This window comes from Phyllostomus discolor, chromosome 6 (assembly GCF_004126475.2).
Source record: "Phyllostomus discolor isolate MPI-MPIP mPhyDis1 chromosome 6, mPhyDis1.pri.v3, whole genome shotgun sequence".
Lineage (NCBI taxonomy): Eukaryota > Metazoa > Chordata > Mammalia > Chiroptera > Phyllostomidae > Phyllostomus > Phyllostomus discolor.
Genome location: NC_040908.2, coordinates 158348447 through 158365851, shown reverse-complemented (window position 1 = coordinate 158365851; position 17405 = coordinate 158348447). Strand labels below are relative to the sequence as shown.

Sequence of the window (17405 nt, the reverse complement as noted above, 5' to 3'; positions counted from 1 at the left end):
CATTTTTGATCCACTCATTTACTGATGGGCACTGAGGTTGCTTCCAGCATTTGGATATTGTAAATTGTGCTGCTATGAACATTGGGGTGCATAGGTTCTTTTGAATTAGGGTTTCAGGATTCTTAGGACATACAAGAGCCAAGTGCTGAAGCAGCCTATGTAGCTATGGATTTAGTACATGTAGGGTATAATGAAAGTCAGTCTCTTCTCACCTCTTTTCTTTTTTAAAGTACGTATGTGTTTCTGTTGCTTGTCAATTGTTTTTCCTCTTTTTTTTTTTTGTAATCTTAGTTTTAGTTTGATCCTCAGATGTACTGCTCCACTTGGACAGTAAGGAATAATGTAGAGAGGGTATCAAAGAATGAGAGAAGAGGCTACATCAAGAACAGACCTTGGAGTGACTGTAGCATGTAAACCTAGAAAGTTCTAGTGACTCATTCACTGCATTGCCCAATATCAGACTCTACAGTGAAGTAAATAAGTGAATAAAACATAGTTAATGGTTGTGCAATGGTGTAAGTGAAAATAAATATTCAAAGGGTATTTATTTAAAGGGTAAATAAGTAGTGCTATGGTCTACCTCAGATGCCTGGCAATATCTATAGATGTTAGAATATCAATAAACTTTAGGAACATACTTATTTAACCTACCTTACACCCATATGGAATCACTGTAATCAGAATACCAAAAGAAAGCTTATGTGTACTTACTGCTTTTTCTAACAATTTATTGCCAACGCCCATAATTTAATGCTTTTTTTTTGTGGGGACAGGCAATTAGATCAGTTATACGTAGAATTTAGAATATTACATTGCAAATCATAATCATTATGTAAATGATAGTTATTGTTAACAAAAACCTTGTCACATAACCCTAGTCATAAGTGAAGGAGAGAGCAGTGGAGCTATTGAAACTAATATTACCTGTTTACCTGCAATGTGTCAGTCTCTCCATAGAGTGTATATGATAGACAGATAGATAGATAGACAGACAGACAGACAGGTACGTAATTTTTCTAATTTAGCCCATACAGTCACCTTGTGAGATATTTGTTGTCATTCTCACAGGGCAGATTAAGACATATGTATTATACTGGGCAAGGTCCTAAAGCCCATTTGCAGCCAAAGTGACCAAATTGCAGCCAAGTTACCAAATTCTAACTCGGTAATAAGGTCTTATATTCTCTAAATACCTTTATTACTTTCAAAACAAGCAAAGTAAGAATAAATTAACCACTAACATAGCATCAGTAATGGGGACATTTCCCCATTACTATTGTAGTGTTACCTCTCATTCATACTCTCTGAGGCCACAGCATAAGACAGCACATTAATGCTCCTTGCTCTCTTCACTTTCTCTGTACCTATGCCATAGGGTGGATTTAGTGATTAGATGATATAAACAAAGTTCTTAGGCCCTGTTATTTTCATAACATTTTTTACATAAATGAGAGAATAACTACAAGTCATACCATTCCCTTCCTGATCACCATGGCAACAGTAACACAACTCATTGGGCGCTTGTGTTCAGTTTCACGTATTTACAAGCCCATCCTTCAAGGTAAAGATAAAATTTCTTATACTCCAAAGTCAAGTTTAAATTCTTCTTACTCCTGGAAACATTCTCAGACCTCCAAAGCAAGTATTGACAGAATTGTTAAGACCCAGCACCCTGAATTACACTAGCATAAGATCAATAGGGGCTAACTACTTTTGTTTGCTCACAGCATGTAATCAGAGGGGAGGCCATACAGATGTATTCTACTTAATTGTAAGTCAACTTATTACTAAGTGTTTGCCCATTTTACTAAATCAACTAATATTCACTGCACATTTACTAAAACCAAGAATTGTCATAAACATAAAGGTACAAGACAAATAGTTTAAACAACTTGATCTAGTATCATGACAATTTATAAGATTACTCTAAAGTTTTGCCAATCAAAAATATACTCATAGACTTGTTTGTTAAAATTCTTTCCACTTCATTAAGATCATTTTTACTTTATATTTAAAAAAAACAATTGGCACATATTTCATTCTATCATTGCATCTGTACACTCATGATTGTGTTACAGAACAAACAAGGGGGGCCTGGGACGATATACTATTATTGAAAGAAGCCCCCAGGTCCCTTATGTCCACCACCAGAGGAAAGATGTCTCTCAATGCCAGAGATTTGTGAAAAGGAAAGGAAATGTTTATTTAATGCTATACAAACTTAAAGTAGGGACCTAATGTATTCACCAAAAATCCTAAAGTCCCTTAAAGCACCCACAAACAGACACAGTCCTTACTTCCTTCCACCTTTGCCCAGTCCAGAGTACTGTATCTCCTAAAGCTGCGGGAGTCCCCACTCTGCCAGAGCCGCGTGGTTCTCTCCCTCAGGGCTGTGGGAGTCTTCACTCTGCTAAAGCTGTATGGTTCCCTCTTGCAGGGCTGCACATGGTTCTCCCCGCCTCCAATGGCTGCCACATCTCGGTTTAAATCCCAGCGCCGATCTTCCTCTGAAGCCCCATTTCCGGCTCCTCTCACAATTGGCTACAGCTGCCAGATTCTGGGCAGGTGTGGCCCTGTGGTGTGGAGCCAATTATCTCCAGGCTCTTCTGGATCTTTTTACAGATCCCTATTTGAGGCTCCCCTCTTGGTTGTACCCTGTTACAATTGCAGTGCACCACTATCTATTATATATGCTGACAGAAAGACCAAATTGTTCTGCAATTATTGTTCCAGGACATATTCTATAAGTGGATTTATTTTTACTATCTGTAGATTTCTTTTCTTCATATCCTTATCAGTCCATTAATTAATTCACTACTTCCTTTAATCTTCTGGACCAACTATTGTGCTATATTTTGGTTACAAAAGGTAAATAGAATCTGACATAATCTCGGCATGCAGGAAACCAGCTATCCAATGGAAGAAAGTGTTTATAATCAAATAAATAAAATGCAATCAGCAACCTTAAAATCTGATAGCTACTAATTTCCTATATATATTTCTCAGAGTTTGTATTTGAAAGAGAGTGTGGCTGAAGCTCTTTATTTTATTACTGGTTGATAAGTTTGTTGAAACAATGAAATAACCTTGTAATGATATCTATTTTTTCTTTCCATCAATATAGCATTTTAGGGTGTTAGAATTCTCATAAAAACAAAACAACACAGAACATAGAATCTGTAACTCCTACCTACACCGAGAAGACTGAGCTTCTCTTAGGATTTCCATCTCCCCCAAACTGTAGATTGTCTTATTCTTTATGGTTCTGACACTCTATGGTATGATTTTAATAGGGATACTGGATTAATGATGTTAATCAGGATTAATCCATGCTTTCAATCCTCTGTGCAACTTTTCCTTAGCGAACTATCTTTTTAGAATTTTCTTACTTCTCAGTCATTGTTCCCTAAATTCTGACCAATTTCCTTTCAGAGAACAAGCCTATTTCTTATTATGGCCATGCCTTAGAGTTTTAATTTTTCTCTGCTTTTTCCAGACCCAGAATCTTTTACCTTGGCTGCTATGGCATACAACTGCTATGTTGCCATCTGTAACCCTTCACTGTACCCAGTTGTGATGTCTCAGGGAATTTGTACATGGTGGATTATCTTGTCATACATTGGAGGCAACATGAGCCCCTTGGTTCACAAATCCTTTGCATTTATTCTGAAGTACTGTGATAAAAAAATGTTGTGAATCTTTTTTTCTGTGATCTCCTCCCCTCCTTAACCTACCCTATGCAGACACATCAATTAATGAGTGGCATCTCTCCACACAGGGCAGCTCAATGGAAATGATCTGTTTTCTCACATCATCATCTCTTGCTTTTTCACCCTTTTCTCAGTCTTAAAGACTTTTTCAGTGGGAAGAGGAGAACCTTCTCTCTATGGGCCTCTCACCTGATTTCTGTGGCCACCCATTAGGGGAGTCTTCTCTCAATATTGATAAATTTTATCTCAGTTCTGCACCATGGTCATCCTCATGCTGAACCTGTTCATTTTACAGTTGAACAAACAAATATGTAAATGACACCACTAAGAAAGCCACAGGAATGAAGGTAGGTTCCTTGTGAGATACAACTTTCCAAGATGCATCTAATTCCCTAATTACAAGCTCTAATTGGAAACCTGCAATACCCTTACCAGCACACACACAACTTCCCTCACAAGAATTTCACCAAACACTCATTTTTCACTTAGTTCAATGCAGTTTATAGCCCTGAAGTATAAGAAAACATTTCAAAGATTTAAAATAGCTTCTTAAAGTTAATTTGGCAATGGATTATAGCGGATTGTCTTAAAGGATATCATAAATACCTCAGAAAAGTTTGTGTATGTGCATGTATGTGCAATCATGTATAGATTATCCATTGACAAGAGTAGATCATTGAATGAGGGAAGAAGCCAGATTCCCTTGGTTCATATGCCAGCTCTGTATCGAGATATGGAGTGGCACTTTGAATAAGTTACTTAATTTTTCTATGCCTCAGTTAACTCTCTGTGAAATGCAGAGAAGACAATACCTGCATCATCGATTGTTACATTATTAACTAAGTGAAGGTTGAGAAGACTGCCTAAACCATTTGAAGCACTTCATCCATATTAATCATATATATAGTCTGTGACCCAAATAACAATCTTAGAATTATATTCAAGAAAAACCAATGCTCAAAAGTTCACCTAAACACATGTACAAGATATTCACCATTAAATTATTTAAAACAGTATAAAAGCAAAAACAACTCAGTTTTTCTCAACACATTAAATCAGGAGCTGACAAACGTTTCCTTAAAGTGATGAGTAGTACACATTTTTAAGATTGGTAGGTCCTAAAATATTTCCACAACCACTGAGATTTGTCTTTGTTTGATAAAAAAAAAATCAACAATACATACAGAAAGGTGTGTCCCAGCTTCAATGAAACTGGACATGGTATAGATTGCTGACCCATGGTCTAGGTTTGTTAAATTACTTCATGATGAGTTTGCACATTGGAAAACTACACAGCAATGAAGATGAATGAACTGCTTCCACATACAACACCACAGATACATTTTACAAACATAATGTTGAGAGAAACAAGCCAGACAAAGATGTGTAAAAAATTATATGACTTGACTACTACATACCTCAAAAACCTACAAACTGATCTAGCATACTGGACATCAATTTGTGATGGGTGTGGGGATAATTTCTGAGATGTTAGTGATGTTCTTTTTCTTTTGGCCTGGTTCTGGGTGCACACACCAATGCACCTTTATCTCGACCAGCTCTCTCTCAGTGACTTCTGCTACACAACTGCAACTGGACCCAGAATGCTGGTAGGTTTCTTTGCCAAGAAGTCAATTCCCTTCTGTGGCTGCTTTTTGGAATTCTTGATCTCCTGCACCTTTGCAGAGTCTGAGTGTCTAAAGCTGGCAGTGGTGGCCCTTGATGGACACAAATGCCATTAGCAACACTTTCCTCTTTACCTTCACCATGTCCAGTGGAGTGTGCACCCTGCTCGTGGCTGGGGAGCACATGATGGGAATTATAGATACTTCAATAAATACAATGTTAATATGCTGCTTATGTTCCTGTGGGTCAAAAGAGATTAACCATTTCTTCTGAGATGGCCCACCTCCCCTTCAGCTATATTGATGAGATTCTCAGGTGAATGAGTTGCTGATATTCACAACTTTGGGCTTCATTAATTGATTATTGTATCAGGACTTTTTGTGCCAAGTGTTATATATACTAGCACTAATGAAGACCAACTGTGCTGAAGGAAGGTTCAATCCTTATTCCACCTGTACCTTGTACTTAACTGTGGTGGTAATTTCCCAGGAAACTCGATCTTCATGTATTTCAGGACAAGTTGTTCCTACTTCATAGATCAAGACAAAACGAGCTCATTGTTTTACATCCTTGAAATGCCTATGTTAAACCCTGGGACTTATAGCTTGTAAGCCAAAGGTGGGAAAGAGGACCTGGAAGAACCTAGAAACAAAAAATGGCTCCTTTGAAAAATTATATACTGGGATATGGATATATATATCCACATTGGATATCTATATGGATACATATGGATACATATACATATATATGGATACATACATATATACATATGGATATATATATCCAAGGACATTATACATATCCCAACATTACATATACTATGTTTCAAAAAATGGAACTGTTTTTGATTCATTTGGTATGAACCAATACCTATTTATACTATGTTTCACCCACAGCAAAATGTGTCATTTCCTAAATACTCCATGCTATCTTTTATGTCTTGAATGTATATGTTGTACTCTTTATTTGTATAAATGCTCTGGACTTCTAGTTACCAAATTTCATTCCATTGATCTTTTATTTGTACACTAATTTCATTTTCTAAAACTTACTGAGAGTTTCCAAAGTGTTTCCAAAGTGTTTGTTGCACTTCTATGTACTTTGTATTCCACAGCAACTCCTGCAGATTTTATACTGAGGAAGCTTATCATCGAGTGGAAGTGACAAATTTTGATAAATGATCACTCAAATCATTTATAATAAACTATAATTATGCCATAGTGAAAAAAGACTGTGCACTATATATCCAAAGCACACTGATCAAATAGAGAGGAGAAAGATAAAATGTGCTCCCTGGTATGAACACAATTACCTGGGATTAAAACGATAAGTGGGAATTAATTGAGAGATTCAAGTGGTTAGAGAAACATTCTAGGTAGATGGATCAGCTAGTAGAGAGGCCTTGAGTTGGACAAAACCATGTCCTTTCTCTGGGATTTAAAAGCTTACCACCAGTGTGGCTAAGGTATGAAAAGCAAAGGGGACTGTCCTCATGAGTCAATCCCTGTGCTGCAATTCACAATTCACTGGCTTCCTCCAGGGGCTGTCCTTCCCTCCAGCACTCTCTAAATTGGTTCATACACCACCATGTGCCTTAAGACATTGTTGAATCTATGACTCTGTTTCCTAATCATTGCCATCAAGGTGAGGTTTCAAGTACTCTGAGATTCAGGAATGGGCATTCTATTTCTTTACCCAAGCAGTAGCATGGCACCTGAAAGAAAGATATCCAACATGTTCACTGTTATTGTATGTTTTTACATCTAAGGCAGAAAAAATTACCTCACAGCCTAGTACATGCCTTCAATTCATCTGTATCTTCTATGCAAGAACATAAAGTGGTTGTGGATATCAAAATAAGAGAATGTTAAAGACATACAGATAAATTATTTGAAAAATAAAAAAAACCAAACAGCCTTTACCAAGATATTGGACAACTTCACATGCCTCTACTCTATTTTTGATGATCACGTCACTGGAAGTGGCTTGTTTAGCAAACAGGGACAAGGATATGAATTTGAAGGATCACACAAGAAGCAAGGGCAATCTTAACTATTTACACAAACCAGAAGTCATTCAATTTCTAGATGCCCTTACAAAATGCCTTTGAGTGAAAATAATAAGGGACTAAAGAGTTGGAAAATTTTAGTTTAAGGCAAATAGTTATAAGTCTAGTAAGTAATGCATATGTTAAAGCTATTGTTTTAGAAACTACAGATAAATAAGGCCCATCCTGGTTCCTGGGAGAGACAGCCAACCTCCTAGGGAATTGCCAAAGACCACTGCCCAGGGGACAAGTGGAGGCATCCAGACCATTGTGTTCCAGGGAGAGACAGACAAGAACCCTCCCCTGTGAGCATCTAACTTCCCAGGACAAAAATGCTAAAGTTTCCTTCACCTAATTCTCCCTGAATTTCAAAATCCATCACTGCACCTTCTTTATTCCCTATTAAAAAAATGTTGGCTTGGAAACAAATGTAAGATAGTTTTGTTAGAGTGCAATCCCACCATCTTCTCAAATCCCCAGTCATCTGAATAAAGTGCCCATAAAGATTTAATCCTTGGGTGCAGCCAAGAGGGGGGCCCTAAATAGAGATTTGAAATGGGGTCCAGAACTCAAGGTGTCCAGGAAATATTAGGATGTCCTCACCCCCCCCACACAGATGTGGGTTGGTGGAAGGGACAAATGGAGCAGGGCCATTGAGTGCTGTTTTGCACAGCAACAGCTTTGCAGCTAATCTCTGGTATGGTCATTTAACATATCTATAACCTTTAAGTGGTTACATAGATATGTTAAATAGCTGTGGCCATGCTCTGAACCAAGGGAATGGAAGTAACTTCCCCGCCAAGAAGTAACTGGGGGGCAGGTCTCCCGAGTTACAGCACCTACATGAAAGCCTGCAGAAGACTGGCTCCACGAAAAGGGGCTAGGCCTGCCCAGACTTATGATGGCAGCCCAGTAAAGCTGGGAGGATATAAGAGTGCCGGCAGGTGCAGCCCTGCGAGAGAGAATCACCATGCGGCTTTAGCAGAGAACCACCACTCGGCTTTGGCAGTGGTGACCCCCCACGCCGCCACTCCTGACAGCCATTGAGGAGAGAGAACCACAGGGCTTTGGTAGAGTGGAGACTCCCTCAGCCATTGTGCCAAGAGGACCATGCAGCTGGGGCAGTGGAGAGAGAACCTTGCGGCTTTGCCAGAGTGGGGACCCCTGCAACTTGAGTAGGGAGAACCATCACCTGGCTTTAGCAGAGATCTCTGAGACACAGCTGATGGTGCCGGGAACTGAGGGAGGCCTACCAGCTGAAATAGATTACTGGGAAGAACCGGGGGCTGCCTGAGCCATGGACTTCTATTTCTTTTCCTGAGATACGGTACCCCAGACTGGGCAAAGCGGGGAAGGAAGCACTGTGTGTGTTTGTAAGTGTTTTAAGGGACTTTGGGATTTTGATGAAGACATTAGGTCACTACTTTAAGTCTGTATAGCATTGAATAAACATTTCCTTTCCTTTCCATGAATCTCTGGCATTGAGAGACATCTTTCCTCTGGTGGCAGACATAACGAATCTGGGGGTGTCCCTTTCGGGTAATAGTATATCGCCCTTCAGCTCCCCTTAGCCCCCCCCCCCCCCTGGTTGTGCTCAGTAACATTTCTGCTTATTAGATTTGGCACCTGAGAGGCAGCACCAACATGGTGTCTTTTCCAGTCTCAATAATATTTCACATTGCTAGGAAAACCCAAGGAGGACAATGAGACTGCTCTGTTCTCTAGGGAGGTATTTTTTTCTGGGATTCTGAGACACAGTATGGTAGTAAAACAATAGGAGATGCTTCTTGTGGTAATAATATGTCCATTTTAACCCATGGCCTTGGAAATTTTACCTCTGGACTTTGTCCTGTCTTGAACAGCAATATGGCAGGAGCGCAATTGGACTAGACTAAAGCCCAAGCAGAGATGGGTGTGAACCCAACAAGCACAAAGATAATAGCATTGAGCTAGAACACTGTTCTCCTGTAAGACACCTAAAATGTATTTAAAATCAGATTGCCTATGCTTGTAGCTACTATAAACAGAGATGACTCTAATGTGTGAACTAAAGAGAACTAAAAAGAAGGAAGAGAGTAGAAGGTTTAGCGAGTCTGATAATGTTCTGTTTCTTGTTCTGGATACTGATTACTAGGATACTTTTTAAACAAGTTGTATATTTACCACTTAAGCATTTAGTGTGTGTACATACTATGCCATGACTCACATAAAGAGCAGCTACCATGAGAAAGATTCTCAATATTAATATTAAGTACCTGTTTGAATGTGGAATGTAGATAGCTCTTACTCACTGACGGAAGTTAGAATTGACTTTCAACTTTGGACAACTATATGGCGATTTTCTGTTGCAGCTGCCCCTAACATCCCACCAGTAGTTTTCTACCCAATAGAAATGAGAAAGTATGTACATGCAGAAGTTGTACAAAAATGATCAATGTAGAATTACTGAGATTTGACAAAAATATTTAGTATGATTATTCATTGGAATACTTCACAGCAAAGAGAATTAATAAACTGTCCTCACATGCAATGACTTGAGGGAATCTCATGGCCATAGTTCAGAACAAAAGGATACAGCCATGAGAGAATAAAAGCAGAATGATTGTAATTCTGTACGCTTTCTAAAAACATACTCAACTATTTACCATTTTGGCATCCATTGTGTTAGGGTCCACAGTCTCTGAACAGCTAGTTTTCTTATTTTTGTTCAGAGCTTGGATGCAGGAACATTTTACCTTTTGAAAATGTACATTTTAAAAAATATATATATATATATTTAAACATTTTTTCAAAAAGCAAAGACTATTTCCAATCAGATTACAGATGATTGTGTGATTTTATTAATTTTTTAATCTTTAACAGTTTCTTATATACTCATATTTTCAAAATATTATTGTAGCCCTGGCTGGAGTAGCTCAGTAGATTGATCACGGGCTGTGAACCAGGCATCGCAGGTTCGATTCCCAATCAGGGTACATGCCTAGGTTGCAGGCCATGGCCCCCAGCAACCACACATTGATGTTTCTCTCTCTCTCTCTCTCTCTCTCTCTCTCTCTCTCTCTCTCTCTCTCTGTCTCTCCCTCTCTCTCTCTCCCACATTCCCTCTCTAAAAATAAATAAATAAAACCTTTAAAAATATATTATTTTAAAGTTAACAAAGCATACAAATTCTATAAACTATTTCATTAAATGATTGTCTTTTGTCACCAGAAAGTGCCACCTCACTTATATATCAGAGGTATTTTTAGCCGCCTTCACTCACTACTTTCCTTGTTCCTGCACCAAGAAGCATCCCTGAACTGGTTTTCCTTGGAGATATTGTCCTGTGCTGCACTTTGTGATAAGGTCCCATGCCTCAGGGCCACACAGCCATTACAAGGGAGAAGGAGATTATGAGAAGACTGTTCTCTATGCAATACCGTGTGGGAGGCACCTGTGATATCAGGAAAACCCTGTAGGTATAGAATATTTTTCTTTCATGTCTGCTCTGAATCTTAAATTGTGTTGTGAATCTTCCACCCTCAACACATACTTAAAGAAAGCCATTCTATTAGAACATAAAGCCTTTGGGAATGAATTTAAATTATCTACTTTTTGACAATATATTGCTCTCCATACTCTGGATGTCATGGAGAATGGGAGTTACACTACACGGGCTACCATGTTTATGAAGATGATCTTTGGATCCTGCTTAAAGGGAGTGTCACCTAAGGCAGCTGGCATCCCTGGACATAGGGAGCACCTGAGGGGAAAATGAGTGTGGGGAGGAATCGGAAGAAGATGACCAAGGAGGACTCTGCCTCCTCCACATACACACCAGAGAAATAACACAGTAGTAGTAGAGTTCTTCACTCCCACAGGTACAGCACTCTCTTGAGTTTAGCTGGTGGAAAAATACTTAGGTGGTTTTTCAACACTACTAGCATTTAAGTCTGTAGTTCTTTCTCAGTCACCCTGCCTGAAGAAAAATACCACATGATAAAACATATAATTAATTGTATCTGCCACATATTCCTGAGAGACCATATTCAATGCCCAGGGATCAGACACAGAGATGGTGATATAACCCAGCTCAGTCGGGAGGCTGGGCTGAATCCTGCTGCAGACGGACTGGATGGAACACGGAAGTCAGTGCACCGGGACGGGGCAGGGGCTCGCTGTTTGTCTGGTTTCTGTTTTAGATTTCTCTCATTTTTATCTTCCTTGGACTGAATTTGTGCTATGAAACCTAAAGATGGTATGAAATACTATACCAAATTGTCAGTACTTTTAATAATCTAATTGTTTTAAAGACATATAAATAAATGGCAGGAATATAGTGAAATGCAAGCATGGATTGTGGAAGTGTAGGATTTTTTATTTTTGATCTCTTATCTGCAATTTGTATGTTTTAAAAGAAATATTTCCTTTTATTAAGCAAAATATTTTTTAAAGATGTTTCTATAGGAACACATATTCAAATGAGTTTGTGCCAAGGGTTTGGAGAACTGCACATGGACACTACATCATTAGTGAGATTTCTTTTTCTGTTCTTCTATCTTCCACTCCACTGTCACTATATTCTCACAGAACAGAAGGGGTCACATATGGCATCCACAACATATTGATTGGGTAACCATAACAGTGGGAAATAGAACTCAATTGACCTCCCGCAGACCAATTATTTTAAAGCAGAAAGAGGAAGATTTCAGAGCTACTTAAGAAAAATAGGGATCAAAGAAAACAAGAAGCAATATTTCAATTTTTAGGGAAATGGAAACACAATTCAACATGATTTCTCTTTGAATTTACTGGACTGTGGACAAATGAGGAGTTTTATCCTTTGACTGACACATGTGTTCTCTTGGTGAATACATGGTGTGGATTCTAGCTGATTAGAGGAAAGTGACTCACACAGAAATACATCAGCCCTTTCTAACCTCTCTGTCACCCTTGAGACCAGCATGCCTGGAGTCAGGTCCCAAACATTCTGCAGAAGCTCCGCTGTACAGCCACTGTCAGAGGGAGCATGGTTAGCCCAGGCCCATTGTACTCTAACTATCACTCATGGGGAACCCCCAGCCTCTTCTCCAGCAACCAGCACCTCCTGCTCCAGTGGGTCGTGAATCACAGACTATCTCTATCCCTATCCACTGAAGTTAGAAGGGACAAGAGGGTTAATAGGGAATAGGAAAACAGGGGAATGTTATATCCAGAAACCCACCATATCTCTGCCCATCCACAATTGTAAAAATGAAGGAAAATCAAACAACATAGTCATTATTTGTAACTAACCTCAACTAACTATGTTTCTCAATTACAGGATATAATACAGCCTCTGCAGTACTGAAAAACAGCAACAATCTTATCAGGAGGTGTGGGTAACTGAGCCAATTAATTTAAGAACTATTGCCTCAGCTATGAGAACATCAATTTCTCAATCACTAAGAAAGGAGTAACAAAAATTGCCATAAATACTACATAGGTTGGTATGGAAATAGCATGATTTAATATAAAAAATGCAACAAACTTGGTAGAATGGTATGTAAATGTAAGAGATATTATCATTAACATTTATTGATTTCATTATATAGTGTGTATTTCCAAAGAGTCAGATTTCCTCATGGAATTCTAGCACTGTTTACTACTTTTTCTAATTACTGAAAAATAGAAAGAATCAGGAATTTCACTAATAAGACATATGATGTTAACACTGCACATCCATTTCCTTCCTCCACAAACAGGGATTTCCATACCTGAGTGATGGCCAATGAGAACTGCACTATGTTTACAGACTTCATACTCTTAGGACTCTCTGGCAGGCGGGATGTGCAGCAGGGGCTCTTTGTGCTCTTCCTGCTGGTTTATGGCATCACTGTGATCGCCAACCTAGGGATGATCCTGCTGATCAGTGTGGACCCCCGGCTCCACACGCCCATGTATTATTTCCTGAGCAATCTGTCATTCAGTGATGTCTGCTACTCCTCCACTATCTCCCCCAAGATGCTGGCTGATTTCTTATCTCAGCAAAAGAAGATTGCATATAGTTTATGTGCTGTTCAGATGTTCTTTTTTGGTACCTTTGCAGATGTGGAATGTGTCATGCTGTCTGTCATGGCATATGACCGTTATGTAGCCATTTGTAATCCACTTCTTTATACAACAGCCATGTCTGGAAGAGTCTGTGCCCAGCTAGTGGCCATTGTGTACATCCAAAGTCTGGTATACTCTGCAATCGTCACTTATTGCACAATTCGATTGCCATTTTGCAATTCCAATATCATCAATCACTTTTTCTGTGATGTGCCACCCTTACTATCCCTCTCCACCTCAGACACAACCATCAATGAGATAGTGATGTTCACTTCCAGTAGCTGTGTTCTGGGGTTCAGTATTGTCACTGTCCTCCTCTCCTACAGCTACATCATAACCACCATACTTCGAATAAAATCAGCCAAGGGCAGACACAAAGCCTTCTCTACCTGTGCCTCCCATTTAACCGCTGTGGCTATGTTTTATGGGACACTCCTGTTCATGTATTTCCGACCCAGCTCAAGTCACTCCATGGACACAGACAAAGTGTCCTCTGTTTTCTACACAGTTGTCATCCCCATGTTAAACCCACTGATCTACAGTTTGAGGAACAAGGATGTGAAAGATGCCCTGAAAAAAGCAATTGGCACTAAATTATCTTCTGATGGAAGCCATGTTTTCACCCAAAGTGTTTATTTGAAGATCCTGAGAGCTAAAGTTCAGGTATTTGATCTACATTAGTATGGGTTCACCAGTGCCTGATGATAAGTATTTTTCATTACTTATCATTGTGTGTAAAGTAAACATAGGGACCAGTCATTAATGATCTTAATTGATTGTTTGTATTTGATATTTATTATTATTGACTCACTAGTGCCCAATGATAAATATTTTCCTTTACTTATCACTGTGTCTAAATTAAACATAAGGAACAGTTATTATTGATCTTAATCTTCTCCCCAAGCTAAGGGAGACTAGTAATAGGTAAACTTCACTGTTTTTCAAAGAGGATTTTATCCCTCCCTTCTCTATTCATAGGTAAGTCCCAGTGAGACATCATGGTCTGAGCAACCCCTCTACCCATGTCAATTCAACTCACCCTCCCAAGGTTCCATTTTTTTAAAACAATGGGTGTAATAAACTTGCTCATTCAGGGAGAGTTCATGGGTTAAAATAGGTTTGTTTGTCTTATTCCTATGTAATTGTCTCACTCTATAAATATTGCATCATAACACTTATAAGTATAAGCAGTAAATAAGTAAATAAGAATTAAAAATTCCCCTGCCCTGAACTGAAAGTTTCATTTATGCATGACCCTTTCCATTCTTGTTCACAAATATTTCTACGTGCCTACTGACAATGCCCTTCTTCCAGGATGTTTTTTTGTTGAATCAATGAATGAGTGTCCTCTGTAAAACTGAAGCAATAATGAGACTTTGTAAATTTTTTTAAACATACTGAGCTCCCTTCATTTTATTTTATTCTATGTTATAATGTTCATCTTAGGCAAAGATCATCAGTTCTCCTTGTCTTTTAGCCTAGGCTGAATAAGTTTCAGGGACAGGGATCATATAGAGAGAACTTCTTGAATCCTCTATTCCTTATCATTCTGCCCTTAATTTATTAAAAAAATATCCAAAGGATCAGGAGCTGTAGATTCATACTGCACCTCAGAGTATTCACATCAGCCTATGGATTTCCCTTCTTACCCTTACTGTGGAGAACAGACATGACCCTACTGATAAATGTACAGAAATGCATGAATGGAAGTTGGGCTTAAAAACACCAGGACCTCCTCAAGGTCACTGGAAAGGAAATCTCCATCTTGATGTGCTCATAGCTCCACACTAGTTAAAACAAAACTTTAAAAAAATGAATTGCCCAATTGATACAGATTAAATTGTAAAGTCATAGTTATAAACAAAAATATGTGTTCAGTGAAAAAATAGTAGTATTCCATTTGTAATGATTTACAGTTGCTGTCTGTATATCTGTGAAATAAACAGGAACCATACTATACACGACTTGAATAGTGGTCATTTCTGAGTATGTCATCACTATTCCAGTAGCTTAATTAAATTAATTGCTTGTGTTGTTCTCTTTGCAGTCAATTAACAATTACCAGTTATGAAAAACAAAACACAATTTCAGATTCCAGTGAGTGCTTATTTCATTTATGTTGTTGTCAGGAAGGGAACAAGGAGACATTCTTTTCGGAGTCCAGAAGAACAGGGTGCTGGGTGATAGAGGGCTTTCCATTCAGTTCCTCATCCCTAGTGTTATGTATCTATGCCTTCAGTGTATGAAAAGTGCTGACTGTCATGTGCTTCCAAGTATAAGCATAAAACAGTACATTGAAAGCATGTGATTTTCAGCAGGTAACTTGCCTTCAATTACTGATTGGAGAGAGTTTTAAGACAAAAGTAATTTTTTACTCTTATCTCGTTTCTTTTATCATATCAAGTAATTTATTTGTTGCTCATAGATTATTAAATAAGGAGGACCTTTAATCATTGTTCAAACCCCTTCCACTCCCACTTACTTGATTGAAAATATGCTAAATATATTCATATCTGTACAAAAGAAATCACTTTATGTTGTATAAATTTGGATTGGTTGGTCATGATTCACATATATGTTTAGGGGGAAAATATCCCATATTTTTTGTTACATTTTTCTTTAAAGATACTGAAATAATAGCTTTTACATATAATCAGCAAGCAGAATTTTGTTCCTGTTTGTGTCTTATTTTCATTTTAAGGGAATGATCAAATGGCAGACAGGTTAGAATAAGAACTGGACTTTGAAGTGAGACACACCTGAATTCAAATCTGTTCAAATTAAATTTTCCTGTCCACAGTAAATTCAATAAAAAGAAAAAGAGGAGAAAAAAACCTTTCCTCATTAGCTCTGTAACCTTAGAGCACTAAATCCTTTTAAGCCTCAGTGCCTCATCTTTTTATCACAGACTTAATGTATACATTATTTGGAGAAATATATATGTATAATCAGACATTTGTGATTCTTGGAGAGAGTTTCTAAGACCTACAGAGCCAACCATCTGCCTATCAGGAGCTAAGCCCTGCTGCAGAGAGAAGAGACTATGTCCTTGCGGGCCTCATGTCAGGGAGTGAAGTCTCCAGGATCCACCTTCATCTGCAGTAGAGCCTGCTCACCCCACAGTCACATTCCTGTGCATCCTAGCCTCAGGGGGTATAGGCTCTCTGCCGTCCATCTCACAACTTGTCTGTCCTGACCCTGCCTTCACTCTTAGAGCTGTGTGGAGGTTTTCTCATGGCCACCTATGCTGTCCACACCATTCCCATGTGCAGGACAAATCCCTGGACCTACTCTATTAGTCTAACCCAAGAACCCACACTGCCAAGAAATGAGTTCAGATCATTAATCCCAGAGTACCTCACTTCATGGTATTCTGTTTGTCCCTTTCCCAAGGACTGTGGCTATAATGGCACAATTAGCTGCAAAGGAACTCATATTTATCTGTTACAATGAACTCATATACTCTGGACATTTTCTACTCAGTATTTAGAAAAAAGCATTTAATTCTCCTCACTCATAGGTCACCATTCCATTCTTTTCTATTGAAACCCCACTTTGGCCAGAACCCTACCTCACCACTGATCTGCAAACACAAGTCCCTTTTTGGGAAGATAGCTTCCCTTGCAATCAAGGGTACAGTAATCTAGATTATAACCCAACATACATTTTCACTATCAGAAAGCTCCCCTCACTATTCCATCCTCTGTCCTTCTACTCAAACTCCCCTGGGGCTACAAGGTCTGCTCAGAATGTATCCAGCCGTGGAATATGAAAAAGAGAGGCATTCATTGAAAAAGATGCAAGACATAAGAAACATTGGACAATAACAAGGACAAAGCATCTCAGTCCCCTTCAAAGTAGACACCTTGGGGCCTCCCAAAGTTCTCCCAATAGCCATCATCTGCCCTGTCATATTTCCCTGAATCTCTTTGAGGCTCTGAAATCTCTTC

At 38.7% G+C, this 17405-nt stretch overlaps 1 protein-coding gene across 1 annotated transcript; it reads left to right on the top strand.

Annotated features, from left to right (window-relative positions):
• Positions 1-13125: 13125 nt before the first annotated feature.
• Positions 13126-14199, top strand: LOC114499065 (olfactory receptor-like protein OLF2). Its single transcript, XM_028515021.2, has one exon. It carries the CDS (start codon positions 13126-13128, stop codon positions 14134-14136), a length of 1011 nt encoding a protein of 336 aa, XP_028370822.1. The 3' UTR covers positions 14137-14199.
• The last annotated feature ends 3206 nt before the right edge of the window (positions 14200-17405 follow it).